We start from the raw sequence: 24,994 nt of genomic DNA on the forward strand, positions 1-24,994 counted from the left end.
AACTGGCTTCCGGCACGAGGCTCCGTACACATCTTTCACGGAATTTTGAGCAAGGACTCCGCCGTCCCTCACGGATTTTTGTGCAATTCTATGGTACCTGTTAGTGTCTAGAATTTACAGGGTTTCCGTTACACGCAGTGATCCTCAGTCACTTTAGTTCAAATATAAAACCTAAGACAATGTATACAGTTTCCTGTATATTTAAGATATTACAAAAACTGCACAAAGGTGTGCAAAGACATACTATTTTACAAGTATACCTGTGCAAAGAGTAGCAGTAATGTAAACGACTAACTGGGGTTGCCAGGAGCAGTGATGGTTACTCAGTGTCATAGGCGTAACTTCCTGAAGGACTGGTGTGGACATGTCCCCACCAACTCTGGCACGAAGGGGACAGTCCCTACCAATATTTCCTGGACCTTTTTTTCTTTATCTATGTAACTTCATCTATGTAACTCGGGTTACATACACGTTGTATTCAAAGCATTAACAGACAGGTAATGCTTTTTAAAACTCCTTTGTAAAACGTAAATGGCAAGTCCGCTCAATGATCTAGTGCCGCGGTCCCCAACCTTTTTAGTGCGCGGACCGGTCAGCCCTTCGCAATTTTGCTGCGGACCGGTTGTTGTCTCCGATGTTGTTCTGTTACTCATTCAGTTGCAAGTTGGCTCAATTTTGACGTGCAAGACGTAACCGGTAAGATCCGGTTTAGGATTTTCAAAAATAAAAGATCCGGAAGTAGTTCATTATTTCTTGCGCGGCCCGGTACGTCCGCGGCCCGGTGGTTGGGGACCACTGATCTAGTGGATTGGACATCACGTGACTAGCTGTTGCTTTGCATTGAGTCAGGAATATCGGTGGTCGGGGAAATGACACAATCAAGCAAAAAAAAATCTGAGAAGGGGACGCAAAGTTTTGATATTGTCAACACTACGATAGCAAGATAACACGGTCCAAAGGAGCCAAAGTTTGTTAAATTTTAAATCATGGCTCCTATCAAGTAAAATTAAATTATGGGCCACCATAAAGAGAAATTCGCTTTGTTCTCTCTTGTTTCTAAAACTGACAGAAACCAAACTATAGATTTATTAGCAGAGAGAATATATATTTTACATATCCAAACATCAGCATCTCAGTTTTAAGCCACATTTTATAGAATCCAGTCATATCGATGGTCACTCTATTCACCAACTGCCCCAATCAGACCCATAAAAGGTTTTGTGTCTTTATTATTTGTTATAATCATATCATCATTTATTGAATAAGACTGTCTGGCATTCACATGTAAGTTTTGGCTTTATTCTTAGCACTAGAAAAGAAAAGGCCTTGCTCAGTATGACTGCTGCTGGGAGGAAGGACATATGATGACGCTCCTTTGTGCATTTAGGATGCAGCAGCCTATCACTAATGGAGCTCTCCAGTGCTTTGTCAGGCAGCCATTTTTCCATGAGAGATGTTGGTTTTACTGGAGTTTTCCTGCACTGGGTTGAAGAGTCATCCCAGGACAGAGCTGGTCGTCTTGATGAGCTCAACTAATTGTTTCCTCTCAGCCGAAGCTAAACTGCAGAGTCATCCTAGAAATTCAAATGTATCCATTTAACTGTCCGTTTAAGCATTAAAGAGGCGATTTGATCTTTGCATAGTTGTCTGTTTTTAGCCTCTGTGAAGTAGTTTGTGCTACATCTGTTTATATGAAACGTATTCTACAAATAAACTTGATTTTCACAGCTACTTGTCAGTAAGCACCTCTACTTAGATCTAAACATTGTCTAATTCAAAAGTCTCTTTTCTTCTTCTGTTTTTTTTTTTTTTTTAATTATTATTATTTACTTCCACTTTTGCTTGACAATTTGATCTGTGCAAAGCTTTCTCCGCGTCAGGCTGGCACCTGGAATCTGAATATTTTTAGCCTCTGATTAACATTTGGCAGACAGTTTGTCTCTGACAATAATTCTCTTTTCATGACATATGGGTGGGGGTGTATATATTGCTGTCACTTTGTAGTTGAACTTAGCATTGAGGTTACAGGTTCCCTTCTGGTGACTCATCCGTGAAAAGCCTCTTTGTGCGTCGGTGCTGTGCAGGGAGCAGTGCACCTCCAGCAGCTTTAACAGCAGCAGCTACTATGGGAAGAGGGTCCATTGTTTTATCACCTTATACATTTTCAGAGGCAGCAGAGATTACAGGACGGAGCCATTGTGATACGTCCTTAAATATGCTTTATCAGAACAAGTCAGCTTTATTTTTAGATCTCAGTCAGCAGCATAGGAAAGTCCAGAGTTGCTTAGTGTTTCTCTCTGGTTTCCAAAGTCTTCACCACAGTGATCTAAAAATACAGCTGATGTTTGTATTTCCCATTTATCTGAGCCATAACTGTGACGCTGCTGACCACACTGGCTGTTTGACGACGCTAAACTCGGTCTTTAAAGTTGATTTAATTGGAACCGAATGCGTCCCTAATCGTCTGCCCTCCCGGAAGCTAAATCAACCCGCCGCATCACACGTTCATCATGCTACGGAAAGCATCCTTGATCACAGCTGTCAACACAACCTTTAACACTGACTCTCAGACTTGACACTAATGGACCGCATAGGAAAAATGTAGCCAGATTTTTATGCTCAGCAGCAGTAAGACGAGATTCTTGCTGCAGGAATTCTCCTTGGTTGTTTTTTTTTTTTTTATAAAGCACAGACTCTGACAAAGAGAAATCAATTTGTCATATAAAAAAAGAAAGAAAAGGAAAGCATGGTGGGATGAAGTCAGTATTCTGCAGCTCTTCTCAGCCCAGTCAGATCAACTGTGAAACATCTACGCCCCCAAGCGGTCGTATCAGGAAACTGCAAGCACTATTGCGGCACACTCCTATCAATTCAGTTTTTTTTATACATCTGAGAAAGACTGAGTGGCTGTAAAATGATACCGGGAACCTAACATTCAGCATTGATTGTTCAAATGTTAAGTACCTACTTGTATTTAAAATTTTGCACATCAACTACTGTTGTAAGATTCTGTAGCTGCAGCCAAGGAAGCCTCTTTGAACTGATTTTTTCAGCAGTTCTTAAAATTTAGGGATTTTTTTTCAAATTCAAAATCCTCCTGTCATTATTTTAACTCATATTTGTCACCCTTAACATTAAAGTGTAATGAAGGGTTTTCTTTTCATTTTCCCAGAAAGCTTCCATGTCCAATGTGTACTTTTTGTAAAAATGATGCTATCTAAATGCTTTATTTTGAAAGCGTGAGAAAACATTTGCCTCAGTTTTGTGATTTTAAGGAAGGAAACCTTTAAAGAAACATTCCCAGAATGTTTTGAACATCTAAAATGTTTTACCTGCACCTTCCATCAGTCTTTTTCTCCCACCACTTACCTGTGGATTATCTAATGTCTTGGTCTTTCAAAAACACAATAAAAAAAAATATACAAAAAAAAAAAATCTTGCTAATGCAGTGTTTGTAAAGCAAGCTGAACAACTTCAGTGTGGTTGCAGTAATATCAGACTCCTGTTGCAATAATCGCCCCGGGAAATAAAGGCTGAAAAGACAAAACCTGTAAGTTAATCGATGCAGAAAATACTCAACGTCCTCTTCGACCATATAAATAGATCCTTTCCTGAAACTGACTATGCAAATTTTTAATTTTCCTCCACTTCCCTCTTCAGAACAACGAAATAAAGACATGTAAAGCCTAATTGTCTGGTGGCATTTCCCAACTCTCTGTGCAGAAATAGTAGAATACTAGTAGAAGAATCCCAATCGTGCAATACTGCAGAAAAAAAACAAAAAAAAAAACAGGCTTCGCACAGCAGTTTTAAACCTGTGTAACATGTTGATTAAAAAGGTTTGTTTAATTTAACAGAAATGATCAGACAAAGGCACAGAATGCATAAACATACAACTGATTGACCACAGTGCACCAGAGAAAAATACAGAATGTAAACGAGATCATAGCTCTGCATGGAGAAACTTCCTCAAATGTGTCAAAAAAAAAACAAAAAAACAAACAAGAACAAATTTAACCTATAAAAAAGGTGCAACAAACCGTGACAAAAACTGTGCTACTACGGATTTCGAAACATCAGTGGTCCTCATACATTTATGTGCCGTCCTTCTAGACGATGCTCATAAGATAAACATAAAACATTACATTAGTGATTCCAAAAACATTGGCTTGTAGTTAATCACAAAACACAGTGACGCGTTCCTCTGAAACTCGAGGCAGTTTATTAAAAAGAACTGCCCTTAGTTGTAAGAAAAAAAAGCCCCATCTCACAGTATAATCCACCCGCTCCACGTTACATTATTAGAAAACAGAGTAATGAAACTGGGTAAGCCCTTAAGACTTTTATAACATAAAAAACCAAGCAACAAGATGTGGGTTTGTGCCTTTTTGTGCATTTGTGTGTGTCTGTGGCTCCACTGGAGTACTGCTGTATTGTTGTTACCAGGCTACCAGCAAGATAATGCAGCTCCATTGATTTTTGGCCTTTAAGAGAGGAGACAGCTGGTTTTATCAGAGTCCAGCAGTGGGTTAGATGTTTATGGATCTCTCATGTCAGCATTGATGACAACTTCTTTACAGGTTTCTTCAGCAATAAACCCCTGTCACCGCTGTAAATCGGTAATGTAAAACGCTCACTTCTTTAAGAATTATTTTAAAAAAAAAGAAAAAGAAAAACAGTGCTCCAAGACATCAAATATATTGCACATTAAACAGCAACAGTTAAATGAGACAGACGAACACAATGCAAACGGTAACAGAGACTAAGAATGATGCCCAGACACATTAGCTTTAGTCTGTAGTTTCTCCCTTAAATAGTTTGATACTTGGGAAAGCAGCAGTCTGATGGCGTAGCTCACACATACGGTGAAAAGCAAGTTGCTGACAAGAGTTCTGTCCAAACGCAACGAAATCTGCAAATCAAACTTCTAAATTGAGAGCCTCTGTTTCTACTTTGCATATTTTGGAGAACATGTCTTTTGAGTCTGTCAAATGAGGTTAGCTTAGCAATTTGATGGCGTTTTGTGGGCAGAACTCCGCTAAATAGCTATTAGCACAATCTAACAAACAAGTAAGTGTATTTTAAAAGTTTAAAATTTAAAAGTAGTTTAAAAGTAAGTGTATTTTAAAAGTCGGCAAACAATAGTTTCTGATGTTGGCTTGCTGAATTTGAACAACTCATTTGAGGATCTCAATGTGTTTGTTTAGCTTAGCTAGTTCAGGAATGTGTTTCAAATTTGATACTAAGCTACATTTAGGTTACCAGCAAGAAGGAAGCAGGTAGGCGTATTTGTGCAAGTTTCCAATTTCGCTTTTAGATAAAAATAAATTAGAAATGATCTCTTCCTCCTCTAAACAGCTTATTTCAAAATTTTCAAAGACAGAAGTCTAATTGCTTATTTAACAAATATTTAAAATAGGTGAAAGCTTCTAGCCTAGCACTGTTCAAAATTTCTAAAATTCAGACTTTCTCCATATTTTTTAAAATGCCAAATATCTAACAGTCAAATTAGAAGCTTAGCTTAGCAATTTGTTGCTTATTCATCGCTAAACTCAGCCAACTGCTGACCTGCACAGAGAATTAGAGGTAAGTAGAGGAAAGTGAATATTAGAAATGCCTGGAAACCAAACCCATCAGAATTTAAAAGTTGTAGTTTATATCTTTTAGGGAGCATTTTTGTCTTAATTGACGTGATCAAAATAGCAAACCATGACTAATGTGATGCAAAGTTAGTCTTACTTGCTGCTAAAGTAAGCAGTGTGTTAGCAGTTGAGAGAAAGCAGAAAGGTGTATTTTAAAAGTATTTTCAAAACAAACCTCTAAAAATAGTGTTTTTGGTTCTAGTTTACAATTTGGGGTAGAATCTAGCTTGTGAGTTTTGAGATCCTTAACTTAGCAATTTGCTGGTGTCTTAATGCTAAGCCAAGAACTTAACAAAAACAAAGGAAGAGTATTTTTAAGGTGCCCAACCACTCTTTTAGACCAAAAAGTGACTATTAGTATTAGTAACATCTTGTTCCTGAGTGTGTTTCCAATCATGTTGCGTCATAATCCGACTGCAACAAAATGGGACGGAATGGGCTGTATTTTTCTTCAGTAAACAAGCTTTCTCACCTTGTTTAATTCTGGCTTTGACCTAAAATATTATGTGAAAATTTCAATGAGAAAGTAGCAAAATTGACTGAAACATAAAAATAGTACTTTTTTTTTTATAGTTTAGCAGAGTTAAACACATTCAAATTCCATTCAAACAAACAAACAAAAAAAAGAATTTCAATTTAAATCGGCCTTTAAAAACGCAAACCTCTAAAGGTGACAGCGATCGTGTCCAAGAAGATTGTACAACCAATCTTCTAGACGCCTATTGCAACTAAAGGTGATTAAGTCGATCATAGTTTCAGAGTGATCTTCTCGTTGTTAATCGGCCATCAGCAGTCTGTCTATGGCATACTGTAAACGGTCCCAGTTCTTCCAGAACATGGTCAGAAAGCACAAGCCCAGCAGCGTCGCAACCATGTGATACCGGCTCTTCATCAGCGGAGCGGCGAACTTGGCAGCGGTGGAGACGCACACCAGGATGACGGTGATGATGGCTAGCATGATGTTAATGCTCTTCCCCAGTAAGACCCGAGCATCTGGGCTCTCGAGCTGCACCGTTTGCTGCTGGTGCTGCTGCTGGAGCTCCAGCTTGGAGACGCGAGTCTGACACGACTCCAGGGCTTCCTGAGACACACAGGAAGAGATGCTATCAGTCAAAAGGCTTCTCAGTTTGCTGCGGTTGCTTTGGGTGACGTTCTAATCATCAAATGACATTATTAAAAAAAACAAAAAAAAAAAACTATGACGTTGGAAGAATATCTGGCCACAAATATTTGAAATGTAGCATCTCAGTCACGCTCAGCTAACAGAAAATAACTGAATGTATCACAGGTCTATTGTGTCTTTTAGAGTAATTCTTCAGAGATTGTACAGCAGCAGAACATAAGTTTTCTATCTGACTCTCAACAATGTGTTCAAAAAAAATTTAAAAGGATGAAAAAGCATGAAAATCATTCAAACAAATTAAATGTTATTAACAGACACCTATTATTATTATAAATTAGGAACTACAAAACCTTTGAAACAAATGTGAGAAATGTAGTGATAAAAATTGTGGATCTTTTAACGCCGAACTTGGTTCATCTGGATCTTACCAAATTGATTTGGGCCTAAAATTAGGATTCAAAAAACCAACATTTTTTAAAACACCGACTGAGAGAGTGATCAAAAGAATTTGAATATCAGGAAATACAGAAGTCAAGTTACTTTCTTTGAAAGTTTTACTTAAAGTAGGCCTGTCACAATAACAAATTTTGCTGAGCGATTGTCTTTTTACACTGATTTAATAGAAATGGAAATGATGTAATAATGCATGCGATTTCCTGCCAAAGATAGATACACTTTATTTTCAAAAGAACACTTAACGCTGCAGCTGATAAAACAACCAAAAACAACAATAAAATGGATTCTCAGTCTCCATCAACAAAAAACGCACTTGAATAAAACCTAAACAACATAAAGCCAAAGTGGAAATAAATACTGCATTCAACCAAAAGAGTGCAGATTATGAAGTCTGTATATTATGATTTTCATTCAGTCAGGACTGACACTAGCCACATGCATTGCAGGTAGATTGTAGTAAAGCATTGATTAATGCCTGGTTTTAAAATTAGTTCACTGGACTTGTAGCCATTATTTGGTGCCCGTTGTTGGACACCACACAGCAGGAACAAACCCAATTTCTGTGGGCTAATGTGTGGTCTCTCAGGTTTTGAAAATAGGCCAACAGCTCTAAAATCGTGTAGTGTGCGCTGGGCATTACACTACGGAAATGAGGAAGGCAGAGGTCAGTGGAGAGCACCGGAGTTGACCCTTAACGATAAAGCCGATAATTAAAATGAGGTCGATAGTTTTAAGTTATCGTGCAATGAACTGATTTATTGTTTATCACAATAAGCATACGTAATAGTTTTTCAATCTAACTTCTAACTTGAAAAAAAGATGAACATGAAGTCACTCTTCTTGAGGTTTCGCATCAACCTCAAAAACTAACCTGGCCGCCGTGTCTTTTTTTGTTTGTTTGTTTTGATTCCCGATTCCCAATGGCTAATTTTGATTTAATCTTGCATCTAGATCCAAATTATAACTTCAAATTTGACTTCGCGTCTTAAAAACCATCTAAGAGATATCATACTGAACAAATAAGAAAGTTCTGAAAAATCAGAAAAAGACCGCAATAAATAGAAGTGTACTTTTTGCAGGTTCCTGCTTAGACTTAAGCATCATAAAAATGTATTTGACCTGTACGAACCTGTATGTCCCGGGCTCTTTCCTGGGCCTGGTAGGCCACCCGCTCCTCTATGCTGGCCAGCTCCTGCTTCAGATTTGCCATCTCGTTTTGATGAAGTTCTGTCAGGTCGTTCAGCTGATCCTCCAGATGCTCATACCTGCCAATCAGAACGCAGAAATACGGATTGAAGAAACTATTTTTGCTACATAAAGAAACATGCTCGGAAAGAGTTTACAATTCCTCATTTTAAAACCCTTCAAGTGCTCAAGTTCTCAATTTTGAAAGAATTTATATCATATACTTCTACAATGACTGGCCCTTAAATGCAGAGCACACATAAAGACGGAATGAATATTGGATGAATCCGAAATAATTTGAAGTCTCTAATTTTATCATCTTCAAACCTGGAGGAAACTTTAAATTAAATCAGATTCCATGTTCATACAAAATTCTCCACTTTATAAAGAAACTGTGTCTGTGCTTTTTCACATTTCCCCCCCAAAAACTTGGGTTTAGTTTGGGTTTTTTTAAACTCTGGATCAAATCAGGTCTGTTGCTGAACGTTGTGATCAGGAAGCGGTAAACAACTCACCTGTACCTCTCCTCTTGTAGTGTTTGGCTCAGAATACCGTACTCCCTCTTGAACTGCTCTTTAATCTCATCCATCTCTTCCTCCAGCTGGCTCTGGACCTCTCTCATCTCTCTCACCTCCTCGAAGCACAGCTCCAACCTGCCCTGGCCGTCTCCCGCCGGCTGTTGCCCCTGCCCCGCCACGGCTCCACCCATGCCGAGGTTCCCATTGCTGTCTGCTGAAATTGAGGAGCATTCGTCGTCGCTGGGATACTTGGCCTTGCTCACCAAAGACGTGCTGCTGCTCAGCCCCTTTCCCGCACCGTCGGACGACGCGTCCAAGTTGCTTTTGAGCTGAGCAATGTTATCTGCGCTGCCAAATTTGTTCCGGATGAGGTTGGCAAACTCCCTGGGCTTGCTGAAGAAGAAAGGAGGGGAGAGAGAAACGCCGGGCCCGATGGTTTTGATCTTGTCCATGGTCGGGTGGCGCCCGCTGCTGGTCATGTCCCTCAGCTGTCGGGGCGACTCTCTGGGTATGGTGCTGCGTTTGGCCAAGGGCGGCCGGGACGGTGAGCTTTGAAGGACCTCGCTGTCCTTCATCTTTCGATGGTACTGCTCCAGCTTCTTCTGCATCTGCGCGATGTTCTGTGACGACTTGTTGTTCTTCTTCTCAAACACCTGCTTGATGCGCCCCAGCTGCTGCTTGTCCACGCTGTTCACCAGCTTTAGATACTCCACCACGTTCTCATCTCTGGCGGCCTGCTCGATCTTCAGCTGCTCCGTGACTTTCAGGATCTTCTGCTGGAGGTTGTCCAGGCAGGAGCGACTCCGGTGGACCTCCGAGACGAGAGCCTGGCAGGGGCTCCCGTCGTTGAAGTCCAGATCCAGGTTGTTGTACGAAGAACCCCGACGCATCGATAGAGGCAGGCCGAGGAATCCGGCCTCTGTGTTCCGGTCCTACGGTGCAAACAAAAAGGAGAAGCTCTATTTAGGACCGATGCACTTACAGAGTACATGTTCTGCAACAGAAATGTGTCTCATCAGCAAAAGTGTCCATCCCAGGAGGAAATGAAAGTACAACTTCATGCGTTGACAGCCCACAGGGTATGGCTATTACTTCATAAATGATGCAATCCTTTGCAGGTTTTGCAACCACACATGGAAATTCCTGTAAAATCCTTCTGTTTCTAACTTGAATAGAAAAAAAAATCTTAATTATACTCTCAGGTTGCACTGATTGCAGTTTTCTGACTGATGATCGATTTTTTTAAAAGCATGACCCTGTTGTCTGAAAAGTCTCTACGTATTGCAACACAGTCGCAAAGTTGGCAAAAGTGTACTGACTGGTGCTAACTGTACATGGGCAGATGTGATTTGGAGGACGGGTCAGTCAGTCAGTCCTCTTTCACGGCAGAACAAAAGGGGACAGTGGCTGATTTTCAGACCTTTATGGAAGTAGATAAGATTGGTTTCTAATTCAAGTATTGGCCAATCGCTGACCTTCCAAAATATTGGTCGGCCGATTTATTGATGCAACCCATCTTAGGCATAGTTAAATTAAACATACCGTTTATTCACACCAGCCGCTTTAATCGAACTCTAGATTGATCGTGGCTTGTGATCTTTCGCCAAAGAGAAATCCTACATCTGCTAAAATCTGACGCTACTCTATTTTTGTTTACAATTTGCGAAGAAGACATGTGCTCATGTCTTCTTTGGAGGTTTTCGTGTCGTTTTCTCCAGTGGTACTTGGTGCAGTGCCACCACAGGCGAGGGGGTGAACAGGTTTTACAAAAGGTTTAGATAGTTTGACACAATGTAGTGTGAAAGTGAACCAAACCAACTGAAAATACAATACATGTTGCAACTTTGATCCCCAATCGAACCCAGTCCACCGGACTCTCAGGTGTGGAAAGACCCTTGGTTACATTAAAAACACTTTTAAAAATAAAAATAAATTTCTATCCTGTTAATTGTACATGAATTACCACATACTTTAATACTTTGAATCCTAATGTACCCAACTGTTCATGTTAAACTTTAATTTGTGAGTAGGTGCCACTGGTTACAAATGAGTACGTTTAAATTTTACCAATACTTCTCTATGTTCTCTAACGGCCTTCAATGCTTGAGTGTGAACCTCAACTCCAAATAGCATTTGCACGCTACTGCACTGCTGACACTGTGAGAACATCTGGGTGTGTCTGTAATGCTCTTATTTGGCACATCTGCTCCTTTTTATGAGCCAGTGTGTAATCCCATTTGTTTATGCTGTTAAACGCAGATGACATTATTCAGATTGCGTCTACGAAATATGTTTCAAAGAAGTATGGGCATGTAATGTAGGTCAGTCATAACGCAACGCAAAAGCCACGGGGCTCAGAAAATCCCTGTCCCAGACGCAGCCTTCCCTCCTTTTACAGTTAATTAGCGTTTCCCCCCAAAAGGACTGCACAGTGCACTCACTTTGTCACTGAGTCAAAGTCCAGTGACCAGAAGAGTACCAATGCTTCTTGGTTGCTCATTTTGAGGAAGTAAAGAGAGACGCTTAGAGGCATGCGAGCAAGCTTAATAATGACAGGAAACCAAAAGACGCTTGAAGAAGAGGAAACTGCAGAGAAGAAGTAAAGTTTGACTCTTATTGGGTTTCTGAAATGTGCATTTTATTTTGCAAAGGAGTGGAAATTAATTAACTTCCAGCGTAGTGGAACGGCAACAGCGGCTTGGTGTGGCATCTAAAGATCTGAATACAGGCTCAACGCTGGCGTTATGATAGGAAGTGTAAGCTGTTATAAACTACAGTAAAGTGTTGTACAGCGAGCACCGTGGGTGGTACGAAGCTGCGCTAATCCCCAGCAAATATAACGCCGTTATTCAAGCAAATAAACAGATCTCAGCTGAATTAAGAGGAGTTAGGCCCACAATCCTGCTTAGCATTGCAACATCGCCATGGACTGGTCACATACGGCGAGCTTCACATTTGAGCAACGGATCGCCACATTCTGACGTTAACGAACACATGACTGTCATGAGGAAATAAGCAGAGGCTTAACCCCAAAGTGGATGAATTATAACTAGATGTGTGCTGACACAGACTGAATAAATCCTCAGACTGAAACAGAAAGCTGTTTCTTCACACATCTAGACTGAAGTTTGATCCAGTTATCCATGCAGATTCCAATTACTTGCCAAATTATGCTAAGAATATCTGCATTTTACACAGACAAAAGCTTTTTTGACATTAAGCTGTGGATTCCAGTCCAGTGCTATCCCTCAGATCTCATGAAATGTTTTGAAGAACTTTAGCAAAATGTCCGATGTAAAGCTTTTCCATAATTTCCAATAGATATGAACGCAAATAGATTTTTCAGGTGATGTGCTTCTGAAATGGCAGCACAAGTTATCATCATTCCTGGATTTGATAAAAGCTTATAATTTATTTATTTTTTTATAAACCTTCCCTCATTTCAATACCTAATATATTTGGTAATTCAGGAGCCATTTAAGATTTATCCATTTCTCAACTGGTATAAAGGACAAATATTTCAAGTTTTTAATGTTAGTGTTATGCAGGCATGGGTCGGTTACAGGTATCAAGATTTTTAAAAAGTTCTCTAAGCAGAAGAAAACTGATGTTGCTTTTTAAAATAGAAGCAACTAGACTATGTTTTTCTTAATGTTATCATACTGCAAAAATCTCATCCCAGCCCAGAACTGATGTCAAACCCCTTAGGTTGCACCATGCAGATTCAGCTGCAACTTCTTTATGTGTGGTTCCTGAACAGAGTGGCCAATGTTCATATCTTCAAGCCTGCTGGTGGGGGTGGGGGGCATTTCAGCGTCTGTCCTCGTCCCACCCTCCCAACTGTCCTCCTTGGACACAGAACTCTTTTTGTGAGGGAAATAAAGCCACTTTGTCATGTCCCACTCAGCTCCGTCTCTGACCGAGCTCGATACATATGGATTGACGTGTGTACAGTCCGAGGAGCCCTGTGTCCAATCACAATCCAGCTCTGTCCAGTGTCTGTAGAGATTATCTAAACCACACACACATACCAAACACTGCCGTATCGTCAAACCAGTTTGCCATACGAAAGAAAGAGAAGCCTATCTTTATCCTTTAAAAGGAAGTGTGAACTAGGCTGGTATGTTGGTCTCTTATGCTGCCAAGTCTTTTTGGTTTACAAATTATGAACACAACAAACTGCCTGTGCAACCCAGCAGGAGAGGAAACGAGCTGTTCCTGAAGCACTGGATCTAAACCTTACCCTCAGGCAACCTCTACATCTGGTGCTTACTTTGTAAAAACATGAACAGCAGCGGTCCACGCATCTTCTTCGCGACAGCTCGATCACGTATTTAAGACACGGTGATCGGTGCATCGTGTTTGTGTCGATCAGTGTATTTACACTGCTGCCAGAGCGCAAGCCATCTCTCCGAGTTTGTGCTGCACAGCTGAGGGCAAGGGCCGCATACTTTGAGAGACAAAAAAACAAGGCCGACTTTGGCAAGACGAGGCCTAATCAACATAACAGGATTATCACACACAACCCACATCTTCATTCATGAACCACAACTCACTAGCGAGTATGACATCAGCCAGCTTCCCGGTGAGAGGTTTGATGGAACCATATTTCAACTGAATGAACCCCTTTTTATTGCCACTGCTGGATACTAAAGAGTGAAAGTCACTCTGATGAGAATTTGCTCCCTGGATGACTGGCTTGGCTTAAATGAAGTAGCCTCCCGCTGATGGAAATATCCACATAAATCTGATGCTGTGCTGCCCTACTTTTCACACTTTCTTTACAGGGTTAGAGGCAGCAGGGTGAGAAATGGTCTGTTCAGAAGGGCCGGGGCCACCGATGAAGTAATGAGGAGGAGGACGTCCTCACCAACTCAAATTTATGACTTTTTAAGACTGTTGTGAGTGGAATTTAAGGCCTATATCAAGGCAGAAATGTACAAAAGAAAATCGCAAATAAGTCACATTTGTATCAGAACAGAAGTACGTAAACCAATGGCTACGATGAATATCGTCAACCCAACTGGCAATAAATTTGCACTTATCCATGATGGATGTAAAAAAGCTAGCTTGCTAGCAAAGCTATATTAGCAGCTAGTTAGCGGTAGCTGCAAATGATTCCAGTCATAGAATGCAATGAAGTTTTTTGCACGTGACTCAAAGCTCAGCTTAACAGAAAAACTGCATAGACTATACAAGATTAAATAGTCATGCTAAGACAACATTTAAGACCTGTCACTAATGTATTTAAGGCCAACTTATTTTTTCAATTAACTTAAATACATAAATTTTAGTTAATTTAGCCAGACCAGGATACACGTCTGGCTACTCCTTAACTTAAAGGTCACTGACTAACACCAGGTATTAGTATAATGAGGCAGAAATCATTTGGTGTTTTTGAACAAGACAAAGCACTTGTGCATGTGTCTGGGTTTAATTAGTCACAGGTTTCAAAACAATCAAAACTACCCCTCATTCCATTCATGCGGTTTAAACTTCCAATAATGTATTGCAAAATATGGTAAATGGTTTACTGTGATCAATTGGAGTGTGAATTAATGCCCCTCCTCCACCTGTTGCTATGGGCAGTCAGTAGCTCAAATTGATATCAATAAGTTGGCGCACATTTAAAAAAATAGTTTAACAAAACTAGTCAGGTATTTTTCTGTGATTCCTTGGCTACCAGAGATCCACCAATCATTTCTTCCAATGACTCTTTTTAAGTTGTTGGAAGAAATTAAGAAATGAGCTACAGTGTGTTAAAATGCACAGCAGGAAAGACTTGATATTATTTGACATAAACATATCTGAAACAAGAGTTTAAACAAGCCATCATCATCATCAAGTTGAGAAAATAAACAGCACCTGCTATGAACCAGCTAAATACTGACCAACAGAAAAGCACAATGTTCTGTGGAATTAGTATATTTATCTCAGAACTTTAACTAAATATATTCAGGAACAATTCTTTACTTTTGTTTTGTAAGTAACCTTTTAGAACGTTGTGGTAGCTCATGGTAGACCTAACTTAAATTATGTCTTTAAAACCAATCTTAAATGTTTAAGACACTGAACGTAACCAGTGTGTTTTCTTACACAGTAAAAATAGTAAAAAATATATGAATAACTGCATGGGCTTTAACAATAATAATCAATGTAATGGCAATCTTTGAAATATTTTCTTGAGCAGAAGCCAATATAAAATGTTATGGCGTCATTAGAACCTTATGCTAGTTAATTGTAGCATTTCTTCCTCTTGATTTGTAACAACAAATGTCAGGGTTTTTATGGGGTAGGAGGGAGTTCCCTCAGGCTGAAATATAAATTGTGATTTCTTTGACATCTACACCCCAGATGTTCACCCACCGCCTGATTCCCAAGTCAAAGGAGATGAAAAGCAGATTCGCAGGAGTGGAAAAACTGAAGCAAGGCAGATAAGCGAGGTAAGCTAAGCAGCTCATATCTCAACAATCGCCATCATATATAGCGACATACTTCACTCGACTCTCCTTGTGACCTCTGAGTGGCTCTTCCATACCGCAGTCTGGTAAACCCCCGCCCCCTTGTCACTCACAATGCCCTACATATATCAAACCAAGCATCAAGACCCACTTAAATCCTCTGTGCACACAATAAAGATCCATCTGCCTGAGCCTCAATCTTAACACAAGACATACATCCAAATCTGAGCACAGTCAAAGGAGTCGATAAAAATCCTGCAGATGCTGCTTATCTTGCACTGCAGTATGTCCTCCTCCTCCTGGATCAATGATGTAGTTGGTGGTTCAATTTTTCTTGCAAAAGCAGCTGCAGCATTATAAAATAGGGGCAGAGTGTTGGTCTAGATCTGAACCAGAGCAGGGCTGAGAGCTTACAAATTATTTAAGACAGACTGGTATGCAGAGGGTGTTTCACTGACAAACTGGTAGGATAAATATTGGTCCAGGTTAGTACAGCGCATAGAAACCTCTTTGCTAACCTCGCTTTCCCACCCCTCCGTTCAGAACAGTAAAAGAAACAGACATTTTGGTATGCAAACAGGCTGTGCACACTGTTCCCTCGATGAGGAAGTTATGCTTCTGTCTGCGCACAGTTGCAGCTGTGTTCTCTGGAATCCACCAGGTCGGGTCTCCACGACATGCTGGGGGGGGAACTCCGGAACAGGTGTCAGCGGTGGCCCGAAGCCGTCTGATCTGCCTAACAAGACCCTTATGTGTCGCACATGAAGGGGCACCTATTAGGCCCGGCCTCTGGCAGAGGGCAGTCCACATGAGCATGAAAGGGGAATGGAGCTGGCATGCTCACGGAGATGGAACAAACCCGTCCCTTCAGCGGAGAACAGAACCGCAGAGGGGAAGAAGCCTCCGCAGCTTATTGGTATTCCCTCCAGCTGATCCTCATGGATACAGACTCACACAGAGAGATGGAGCGAGGACCAAAGACAGAGAGAAAAGGAGAGGGAGAGAGAAAGAGCAACAAGGGGCACATCTTTCATTTTAGTCCAAAAGCTGACCCAACATCTCCTCCTCCCAACTGCGTCCCACAGCTGCCTGTGTAGTCCAAACTTTGAATTCTTTCATCAGCATGAAACCAAACAACGACCCTCATTCAAAGCAGAAAGGAGTGGGGGGGGGGATAAGCAAAAAGGTTTCCTGAATGAAAAATCCCTATGAGATCAGGGGAATTAATCGCGTTAGGGCACATTCACTATTATCTCATACAGATGAGCTGGTCTGGGACTAAATCAATAACCCATTAACACTACTAGTGTCTGCTTGCTGTGTATTGAGTGGGATCTAATTACAGTAAATATGCTAGTGTAGTCAGTGTAATGATTCAAAAATGGGATGAATAATGGAGCCGGTGTTATATCAAGGCTGGTAAGGGCTTAAAGCGCCTAATTAACCATGAAAAATCTAACGGCCCGCCTGTCCTGAAAAAGGTTTGGAGCATTGTTTCAGAAAAATGTTAATGTGTGTGTGTCCTCTACCTGATGTAGAAGAGGTGTTCATACGGCGTTAGGAACCACATCATGACTCATGGCATGACCTCTGACCTACAAAATCTGCTGAAAAACAGTTTTTTGAGGAACAAACCTAGTGTGTCATGGGCAGCAAGCAGAATGTGAGAAAAAGATGAAGTAGTTAGGTAAGCATGAAGAACTCAAATGTTTGTCTCCATTGTTTTTAAATGTTGATATTTCCACAATGCCATCTGGTCGTTTAAGAAGATAGTTCAGATTTGTATTTTTATTTTGTGTGTGTGCGTGCGTGTGTGTGTGAGATTCTGATAAAAGGTGATGAGGTGTTTATTATGTTATCTTTTCATCATGTAGCGCAACCCCCGGCTGCGGACCGGTACCGGTCCGTGGACAATTGGTACCGGGCCGCACAAGAAATAATTAAATATTTCCGTTTTATGTATTATCCGAGTCTGGAGGATTTTTTATTTTGAAAATCCTTTAACTGGATTCTCTCGGTTACGTCTTGCGTGTAACATTGAGCCCACAAGCAGCAAAATGAGTAAGAAACAGATCAGACTTTAGAAAGTTTCTTTGGGAAGGAGAAAAGGGCCCAGAGAAGAGACAGAATGGATTTATCCCGGTAGGTGATTCCCACATTCCAAGCCCGCTCTGCATGATATGGTGACCGGTTCACTAATGAGGCAATGAAGCTTCAAACTGCTTCGCCATGTAGAGTCAAAGCTCGCTGTGAATAAGCTACACTTCTGGTGTCATCGTCTCTCATCACTCCCTGATGGGACCGTCTTGTTGCAGAGAAACAAGCTCAGGGCTCCCATTGATTTATCGTTATCATGAGTTAAAATTTTCATGAAAGTAAAATGTTCGTTTTTGTGGCGCATCTGTATCTTATTTTGAAGGTGTAAATGTTACCATAGCGACCAGAATCAGAGAGCGTTAGGGCAGTAGTAGAGAGGAGAGGAGTAGAGCTTGTGAGTCTTATGTCTGGTTCACACGATTTAAGGATTGTCGACCGATTTTCCAAACCTGTGATCACACAGAAGCCAATAAAAGTCCTACAGGTTCAATTGGTTTGTGTGTCCAGCCACACGGCAGGAGCAACACACCACAACACGAACCGATTCCACTCAGGAACATCCCGATTCCAGAAGAAGATCCAGTAAAACCACCAACATACTTGAATTTAGAATAAACAAACACAGATGACGATGTAGAAGCAGTAGTGATAGTTTGTGGACTCATTTTAAGCGAGCTAGTGTCAGCATCAAGTCCTGATTGAATGAAGCCTTATCGTTATAACCTATTTATGTCAGGTTAATGACAGCTGAAATGTCATTAACATTAACCCGGTAACAACTGAAAAGTTACCGGGTTTATCAACTGCGGTACCAGTTTTGCTCCAGTTCCTCTCATTCTCATTTCTGTTGATATTCCTTGTACGAAATGCTGAATAAACATTCATGCTGTTTCCACATACTGTATCATCTCTGCTGATGTCCGCCAGACTCTCAGTTGCGCCATGTCAACTGTTTGGGATTCCCCTCCGTGCTTACGTCACCGCGCTTTCTGATTGGCTACCTGTCACATTCAACAGGTTGCGTTCTCACTCCCAGTCAGGGAAAACCCCACAGGCTGCGATAATTGGGCCAAGACAATTCAACATGTTGAAAATGCCCGATGTTAGATCGGAGCGGTCCCGACGTTCTACATAACACACAGCACTGCGGGATGATCGGTATCGCAAGCGACAATCTTAGAACTCGGAACGTTCTAAGATTGTCATAAGGGGAAAACTGGGGCAAAAATTTTTTAAATTGTGCCATGTGAACTAGGCTATAGCGGGCACATGCAGAAGCCTGTCTGATGGATCACACTCCCCAAGGGCATAAATCCCATCTCATTATTGGGGGGCATAAACGGGGAAATTTTTTAAGAGCAATTTTGAGGGGGTCGGCAAAGTTGCATTAAAATGTGGTTTAAATTTGTGTGTCTGTGTGTTCCAGCTGCACCATCAAAAATAACTAGTAGCAATGAATAACAAAAGTGTTTTTTCTCAGTAAACAACCTGTTGAGACGCATAGAAGTCAAACTAAGATTCAAATGTTGCTTAGATATGAGTTTAGTTCAGTGTCACAGATCTAATCTCTGCTACACCTTTACAAAAACTTAAGGCTCTAAATAAAAACAAGTTTTAATAAAATTCCTCATAAATATTTATTTATTGCAGTGGTTCTCAATACAAGTCATGTGTTATTTAAATGATAACTTAAGTTGCTTTAAACTTTTTCTTTTATTATTTATTTTGCGGGGAATGGGGGGGGTTCTTGCCCTGGATGGCTGAGAACCTATAAATTTGTAGTAATTGAATATCTGGGAAGTACCGTCACTTAAACTTAAAGGTCAGCACCAGAGTTTTCTAGAAAAATATTCAGATTTCATTTTGTGGTTTCAAAGGCTCCACGTTGAAAATGTTAAGAAATAAAGGCATATTTTATTTTGTTTAACTGCCAGCTGCAACAGCCCCTCTGCTCTGGGCTCCCATACAGAGCTGTCGGCTAGTGCTAACGCTCAGCCGCTTCATCCCGTTTTAAACTCTTCTTATTAAAGTAAGAGTTAGAGAGCTAAATATAATTGAAATACTGGCTACCTTCGACAGAAAAAGAAGCTAAGTCTATGAAAGCAATGTAGCCAGTTTTGCTAGTTTTGATACAAGGCATAAGGTGGCAGTTGGTCGTGATTCAGCCAAAGTAATGAAATAACGAACGGTGGACTGATTTTTATTGTCAATGTGTTTCTTCCTATTGAGCAGTGAAAGTAAATAAAACGTTTTACATGTCTTATGCTTTAAGTATTTACTTACTTGAGGGGTTTTTTTTGTGCTGCAGAGCCACAGATGACAGTTCACTCCTCACTTCAGCGGCTCTAACGGAGCCTGTGCAGTTCAGCGCTGCTGTTGCTCCTCCTACACGTTGGACTGAACCATTGTTCTAACAATAGTGGGGGGGGAGACCTAAAAATTAATTCTTATTTTTTTCTTAGCTGAATGGCAGATTTAATTCGTTCTTTGTTTCTATTACCCTTTCTATTACCTTTTTTATATTGATATTGTTTAAATACAAGGGTTTCTTTTATAATTTCTTTTTTTTTGGGGGGGGAGGGGTACAATTCTAGACTTTTCCCAGATTGGGAGGGTCCGGCCCACCGGGATTTACGCTTATGACACTCCCCCCTCCTCCCTCGCCTCCTACCGGGCCGCAGTAAAATTGCCAAGCCTTGACCGACGGTCCGCCGTGATGAAAAGGTTGGGGACCACAGATGTAGAGCACAGTGAACAGCCTTGTGGCTGAAAAGTGCTACACAAAAGAAACATGTCTTTCTACACAGAATGTACTGGAACATGTTTTTGATCCAATTTATCAACCAGTCATATCAAAACAGAGAGAACGCAAGCTAATGCTAGGTTAGCCTCTCAGAAAAGTTAGCTCTGCAATCATTTTGAGTTGGACTGTTGTGGTTCTTTCTGAGGAAAGGCAAAAGAAAAGGCTAAAGTCTCCGGCAGTACTGAACAAAGTAATGTAGTGACACCCCTCCCCGACCTGTTTCTGACCAGACACAGTCAGGTGGCAGAATATAAGCTAGCACATTTTCCCCTCAATTGCAACAAAGACAAATCTGCCTGTTTGCAAAAACAATTTCAGACATAAAAAAAAACACAGAGCAGCACCAAGTTTCAAAACTACATTTAGATGCTCAAGTTGTTCTATAAAGAGCAGTATGGCTAAAATACATAGTAATAACAATAATAATATTCTTTGCATTACCACTAAATTCTGCAGGAGTCTGATCTATATTTTGTCTTGCATAACTGAATCAAAATCAAACAAATAAGTACCATAAAAAGCATTCTATACCTGTATTAATTAATAATTGATGGTTAATACACCATAATTGTTGGTTTTCTGCTGTTACAAAGGGTAGGGCCTCTTGGACCTAGTTCCAGCCACACCAACAACTTAATCTGGATTCATAATAAATGAAGGTGCAGAGAGGGTTTTCTACAGCAGGTAAGATATTTACTGCTTAGAAATTTTCAACAGAAGCTCCCTTCAGAAATCCTGAGCTGTCATTTTAAGTGTGAAGGTCTCAAACTTAAAATGAAAACACTTCACGATTTAATCAGAGTTTTCCCTTGTTTTGTAATGAGGTTCCTTATTAATATTTTTCAACCAAGCCCAGAAACACGGACTGGTGTGGCTCCTGACGGTGACTCAGCTCAGGTCTAAGGGTTGGTTCAGCTATAGGTGGAGACTTCCTTGTGGTTAAAGAATCCCAGATCCTCTCCTCTCTGCGTCCCGGCCACCTGGAAAACCTGCTTTGTGTCATGCTTTAACTGACCAGAGCGAAATATGAGGAAACTTCTGAACTTATCAAACATCACTATCAGGAAATGTTTCTGTAGCTCGAAACCAGAGAAGCAACCCCTGTTTCTATGGGATTTTGTGTATTCAAATTTGAGGTATCTAAAAAAAAAAAAAAAAGATTGAACTATTAATTGTGCAGATTATTGCTTTTTTTTCTTTTTTTTTTAAGAAAAGTGAAGTGGGGAAGAAAAGGCAGACAAACTGGAAACTTTACTTATAAATATATACTGGAAGTGTATATATTTAAAAGAAGATTTCCCAGTTTGTGGGTAATTAGAGTGTTTAAAATATCAAAACACCATCTCATACTACATATATTCACAAATTTGCCATTACAGTTTAATCAGTTTGTAGCACTACCTAGTCTATAAGATGATTATATAATAAATGAAAGTTGTTTTTTCTTAGAAAAAAGGAAGTATATGTTTAAGGAACTGCTCAAATCACGCGTTTGATGTCTCCTTATTGTTTCATATCCGACTTATCAGGGTGAGAAAAACAAGTGAATTATAACAAACGTTTCATGACATCGATTCGCACCCAGCTTGGGGATTCATAGTACCTGCTTTGATAACCTCTGATTTGAAATAACTTCAAATGGTCAAATATGGTGCCGATAAATATTTTCTACAAGCAGAAGGTGCTTTGAGTGGATCAGGACTCGTATTCTGTCATGAGAGCCAACTGGTTTATAGGCAGATCAGAACTGCAATCAATGAAAACAATGCTTAGCATAAACCTTTTGGTACGTCATATATAATTAAACTACATTATCTAAAAAAAAAAAAAAAATTACTTCCTAAAGTATATTTGTCAATAAAAAATAAACTGATATGCTTGGTGACATGTATTTTTTTAAAAACTGTATGTTGTATATTAAATTAAATTATAACAAATGATGAAATTGACAAACAGTTATGCGACTGGTTCAAAAACCTTTCTACGTTATTGGAAAAATAATTGTGCTATTGGGTTCTTTACATTAAAAAAACGATTAAAACAAATATTACAATATTGGTTACTATGTGGTGTACTAAATTGGTGAGGTGGCCTGGAGAATTCCTTTGTTTGTTTTTTTTTGTTTTATTTTATCATCACGACTGACACTTTGAGATTTGTGGGGAAGGAAATAAGAGGCTAATTAAATAACAACCTGGATCAGAAACTGACTCACTGAGTGACCACAAAAAACCAGAAACCTCCATAATCCAGTGCAACACTTTGTAATTACATTACTCAACCTTTTTAGTTTCTGTTCAGATGATTAATTTTGTGATGCTGATGACTCAGGTGTATTGTGTTAGCGCAGATTGACCCACTGTTGTGTTGAATTGCATTTGGCGAAACTAGAGCGAGCCTGGATCACAAACAGCAACTACATTTGATGCTCATCATTTATTAAAAAGTGAAAAGATTTCTAGGAAAATAACCAGATGTAAAGGCAATATGGGACTGGTGCGAAAGGAAGACATAGGGATAGAATTTTTCTACCTTTGACATAAATAATAAAAACGCATAAGGAAAATAATGAACTTCATTAATCTTTTGGACAGCCTCTTGTCGTGGCCATCTATTTCCCCCCTTCTCAGCATTTTGCTCGCAGACACCCACAGCCTGCATGTCCTGCCACATCTTCTGCATCCATTATATCCGCCCAAATGCATAACCGGGTTACTTAAAGCTCTTTGTCTGGAGAAACTGTGGCGCTTTAAAAGCGGCGCAGCTGCTGGCCTCGCATGACGGAGAGCCGAACGGACAACAATGCAGCGCTGGTACCGCGTGGGAAGAAGCTCGGTTCCGACACACGGCGACCCGCTAAAAGAAAGCCAGGGCAGCGAAACTCGCTCTGAAATTACTCACCATCCGGCTGCCGAGGTATTTCTCCACTTCAGACAAACTTCGCACGGACACGCTTACCCCGGGCATAATAACCTCCCATCTGGAGCCGGAGAGGCGCTACCGGGGGCTTCAGTTCGGTACTGGGACCAGTTTCCAACTCGCACAGTCTGAGGTCCGACGGCTCATGTTCAGCCTGTTTAGCGCCGTTTTGTTTTTTGGGGGGGGGGTTGCGCTCTGTGTGTCCCACGGTCCGCACACGGTGACTGTGCTCTTGCATACAACAACTGTGTGTGAAGGTAACTCCGCCTGTTCTTCTCTGCAGAGAGGAGGGAGGGAAAGAGAAGGGCTTAACCCTTTCGGCGTGCCTGCCTATCAGTGGTAGATTAAAAACCAGTCGAGCGAAAAAGGCACAGAGCCTTGCGAAAGTATTTACACTCCTCCTCCTCCTGCCCCGAACTTGGCCACATTTGGTAACAGAATTCTGCATATTTCATCGGGGTTTGATGTGATAAGAGCGAAGCAGTCCGTAATTGTGAACATCAAGTTGTCGACATTTCGTACAGACTTTACAGCAGACCACATGTTACATCTTTAAAATAACAATTTCTGAACATAAGATTTCCTGTATATCTAGGGCAGCCTGTTCTTCCCTTGCAGAAAAAAGGTGGTAACCTGTCGGTATGTCAGTCTCTGTAAATTGTGCGTACTTTCCCAAAGTTGTGACAAAATTGGTCAGGGAAGAGCTGAAAATGTGTTTAGATTTACTCTCACAGCACTTAAAGTGGTGAAGGATGTCGTAAGATGGCCGAAAAATATTGTGTAGTGTTTTTTTTTTTTTGACTCACCCAAAGGCATTGATACTGCTGATCATATCATCTCGGTAAATCGTTATCTGTTCAGGCTGTGAACTGGTTCTCAAACTATCTGGTAGAACACTGCGTCCAAGCTTTCGGGTATCTTTTCCTCCTCCTTTCTGCTTTAAAGGGAGTGCCTCAAGGCTCCTTATTAGGGCCATTGTACACAATTCATGTGAACAATATGTGCGATAACTTGCCTGATGCTAAATCCTACCAGATGGCATGGTTATTTGTTGTCCGTCTTCTTCAGGTTTTCAATCATTAAAACATTTGCAACCTGCATTTAACTCTGCACAGCTTTGTCTCACTAAGCTCAAGCAAATTTTGAAAGCAGAGAAATATCCAAATGTGATAGTTAAACCTCACTATAAACCAGGGAGAACCTGTTGCCAAGTAGTTGTGCACTCCATATATCTTGTATTTAATGAAAAAGTGGCAAGAAGATAGACATTGTTGAAATGTTTGCACTGAACTAATACTAAAATATTCTTAGTTGTACACTAGAACTATTTATTACTTTTTGTTTTTGAACAAAAAAAAGTATAAACACGTTTGTTTTGGAACAAGAATGAATACTTGCTGGGTGAGTATTTTCCATTCTGGTACATGGTATTCAGTCATGTGTGATGGCTTTCTCTGCCATGACATGTTTTTGAAGATATGCCCTTATCAATAATGCTGGTAGTCAGGCAGAAGCTGACCCTAACCCTAACCCTAGCCCTTATCAGGAAAAAGAAGAAGTACGAAAGCAGCAGCATCGTAGAGTAAGCACCAAGTTAAACCTGCTACTAAAGTTCACCAACTAATCTAATCGTGGGATATAATTTTAATATAAAGATTCAAAAACATCTATAGTTATTCACTTGGTAGCAGAAAATAAAACCATGAGGTTGGTCCCTCCTTGTTCATCAAGTGATAATTAGAGACAGTTTAATTATTTTTTGTACGTAATCCCTGGGCTTGATGGGTAAG

The 24,994-nt window shown here is 40.4% G+C and overlaps 1 protein-coding gene across 2 annotated transcripts; it reads right to left on the minus strand.

The window, feature by feature from the left end:
• Window positions 1-5,154: 5,154 nt before the first annotated feature.
• On the minus strand, window positions 5,155-23,545 carry LOC114160109 (transmembrane and coiled-coil domain protein 3-like). Of its 2 annotated transcripts, none has more exons than XM_028042540.1 (4): window positions 23,187-23,545; window positions 8,922-9,856; window positions 8,351-8,486; window positions 5,155-6,723 (listed from the first exon to the last, which is right to left on the minus strand). In XM_028042540.1, exons 1-4 carry the CDS (start codon window positions 23,250-23,252, stop codon window positions 6,418-6,420), a joined length of 1,443 nt encoding a protein of 480 aa, XP_027898341.1. In that variant the 5' UTR covers window positions 23,253-23,545; the 3' UTR covers window positions 5,155-6,417. The 2 variants fall into 2 exon arrangements, with proteins under 2 accessions (XP_027898341.1, XP_027898347.1); XM_028042546.1 differs by lacking the exon at window positions 23,187-23,545 and adding an exon at window positions 19,766-19,909.
• Window positions 23,546-24,994: the final 1,449 nt, after the last annotated feature.

Source organism: Xiphophorus couchianus, chromosome 2, assembly GCF_001444195.1.
Source record: "Xiphophorus couchianus chromosome 2, X_couchianus-1.0, whole genome shotgun sequence".
NCBI lineage: Eukaryota > Metazoa > Chordata > Actinopteri > Cyprinodontiformes > Poeciliidae > Xiphophorus > Xiphophorus couchianus.